The sequence below is a fragment of the Triticum aestivum genome, unplaced genomic scaffold, assembly GCF_018294505.1.
Source record: "Triticum aestivum cultivar Chinese Spring unplaced genomic scaffold, IWGSC CS RefSeq v2.1 scaffold23529, whole genome shotgun sequence".
In the NCBI taxonomy this organism is placed as follows: Eukaryota; Viridiplantae; Streptophyta; class Magnoliopsida; order Poales; family Poaceae; genus Triticum; species Triticum aestivum.
This window is the reverse complement of record NW_025248136.1, coordinates 1-2350: the sequence shown is the minus strand read 5'-3', so window position 1 is coordinate 2350 and position 2350 is coordinate 1. Positions and strand designations below refer to the sequence as shown.

At 44.9% G+C, this 2350-nt stretch overlaps 1 protein-coding gene across 2 annotated transcripts; it reads right to left on the bottom strand.

Moving 5' to 3' along the window:
• Positions 1-2210, bottom strand: LOC123177234 (uncharacterized). 2 transcript variants are annotated; one of them, XR_006488842.1, is made up of 5 exons: positions 1892-2210; positions 1709-1803; positions 1251-1356; positions 398-1144; positions 103-232 (listed from the first exon to the last, which is right to left on the bottom strand). XR_006488842.1 is itself a non-coding variant. In XM_044591099.1 (3 exons), exons 1-3 carry the CDS (start codon positions 590-592, stop codon positions 11-13), a joined length of 318 nt encoding a protein of 105 aa, XP_044447034.1. In that variant the 5' UTR covers positions 593-1181; the 3' UTR covers positions 1-10. The 2 variants fall into 2 exon arrangements, 1 of the variants encoding a protein (XP_044447034.1); XM_044591099.1 differs by lacking the exons at positions 1251-1356; positions 1709-1803; positions 1892-2210 and adding an exon at positions 1-100 and having other exon boundaries at positions 200-232; positions 398-1181.
• Positions 2211-2350: the final 140 nt, after the last annotated feature.

Genomic DNA, 2350 nt, shown 5'->3' with positions numbered 1-2350 from the left:
TAGTGCAGCTTCATTTTCGAGGGTAATCAGCTGCTAGCCTCTGGATCTTTTCGACACAATCCTTATCTAGAGGAGGCGAGATCCTTCTTTTCACATTTCCCTGGAATTTAAGAAATGAAAGAGATGAAAATCAGTGGTGTTCCATAATGAATTCAGCATACTTGTGGAATAAAACCTTCTTTTTAGATGTGGGCCTGACCGTGTAGGCTTTCAACAAGTTTCTCCATTTATCCTGAAGGATTAAAGAAAACATAAAAATTGTCATATTTTGCAATAAAAAATACAGATAAATAAAAGATTAACAGAGAAAAATGTGAGAAACAACGAAGTAACGAACAGAGATAATATCTATAGATGCATGTGCTTTAGGGTGCAATAAATCACCAATTGACTATACCTTAAGATGCTCCGCCGTTCGAACTGATATCGGAAACCTTTCATTCTTCAATTTAGTCCAATGTCCAACCCCATATACAGATACAACATCCACTAGCTCTTTCACCTCTTCAGATGTCCAATGGTCGTTGTTTCTTCTGCCCCCATGTTTGTGGCCTTCACTTGCAGAGCAGAAGTCCTGGGAACATGGTTCCATGTTTATCGACCATGTTCCTCTCTTGCGTGCACTTCTCACGACTCCTGTGCATCCAACAACTTTTTGGCATGTAATCTGAAGCTCATATGTATTTAACTACATGAGACAATGACAAGTCGTATATTGCAACAAATGGATCCTAATTCATACCTAGTAGATGGCAGGCCCCCTCCTCCAGCAGTGTGGCGGTGGGTGCAAGCCTCCTGCTTCTTTGATGACAAGGCAGTGGGTATCTGTATGCTCCTCCTCCTCCTCCTCCTCCTCCTCCTCCTCTCCTCCTCCTCCTCCGCCGCCGCCGCTGCCAAGGGCCATGGTGGCAAGGGCCTCCTCTTTCTCAGGCAGCGCCTCTGGTGGAGCAGGTCCAAGTGTTTGTATTGTCATGCCATGATCACTACTTGGTGAATAAAATCTGCATTCAATCTGCAATGATGATACATATTTCCAGTACCATTTGCCATGTTTATTTATTAGCAAGTTTGTACTTTTGCATGTGTGAAAATCTTGCCTCGTGAGTTAAATTTGCCTCCTTTATATAAGTAGGATTGAATGCACCTGCAAGGAAAGCTTCATATGTTAATTGGTTTCAAAGTCGGACCATGGATAAATTGCTTGCTTGTGTAATGAAGTTTGGAATGGAGTCAACAATTAAACATCATACATTTCAGCAATCTGTCCAAATCATGTTCATTTTGGGGTCCTTCTAAGAGTGCTTGGAAGTCTGTGGTGTCATAATCCAGGGATGTTGAGTAAACTTCAATCTCCGCCTGTCATCAGAGCAATGAAACCTATGTTAATGCTAGGATTTTGATGAACCCCTTGCGAATTCTATATCCCAGATTGTAAGAGCTAAAGAACGTGGACCATATATGAAGTATGCTAGTCGACATTTATATATTACATCCAGTTTAAATGAAAGTTGAATAAACGAGGGGGTATGCTTACTTTTTATTGACTATTTTGGTTGTGCTTATACCCTTCTTTCAGACAAATTATAGTTTTTTTAGAAATGCAGGGCAGCTCCATTTTTATCGAAATGAAACCAAGCATCCAACTAGTCATGCGTGGTGTCTAGCTTTAATATGTGAGGTGATCGATCAACAAAGTAAATATATATACCTGGCTTGGGAGAGGATCAGCGAAGATGGGTGCCCAAATCTCTACTTGTTCCATTGTGTCAGTGAGAAGCTACCACACTGGCCCAATGTAGGAAACTGAAATCACGGCTAAAGTCAATGTGTTTGACTAGCCAGCGCCTGCTAATCAACTCTGGACAGAACATAGACCGGATGAATAACGTACCTGCAGGCTGCAACCGCGCGCAGGTCCTCGGGTGCGCCGTGCCGGCAGCTGGCTCCCCGCGACGAATGTCGGACCAGCAGTACGTTTGCCGCCGGCCGTCCAAGATCGTAGCGGCAGCTTGCAGAGGACCGGCCTCTGCTTGGAGACACCTCGTCCCTCGACCTCTTCTTGGTACGTATACGTGTTAGAGAATGGCCGGGGAGACAACTCTATATACACGCATTGCCAAGCTAGCAGCTTCCGGGAAGCTGCATGCCCCCTGCACGGTTCAGTTCCTCGACGACGGCGGCCGGGAGAATCGTGTCTGTCTGCGCGTGTGTTAACCTCGAGTACGTTTGATGACATGCGATGAGATGTGAGCTTTGAGCTCGCAACTTTCACACTAGTGCAGAACCGGACTTTAGCATCGGTTTGTAAGGGCCGCAACCGGCACTAAAGAGTGGAGACTAAAGCCCCCCC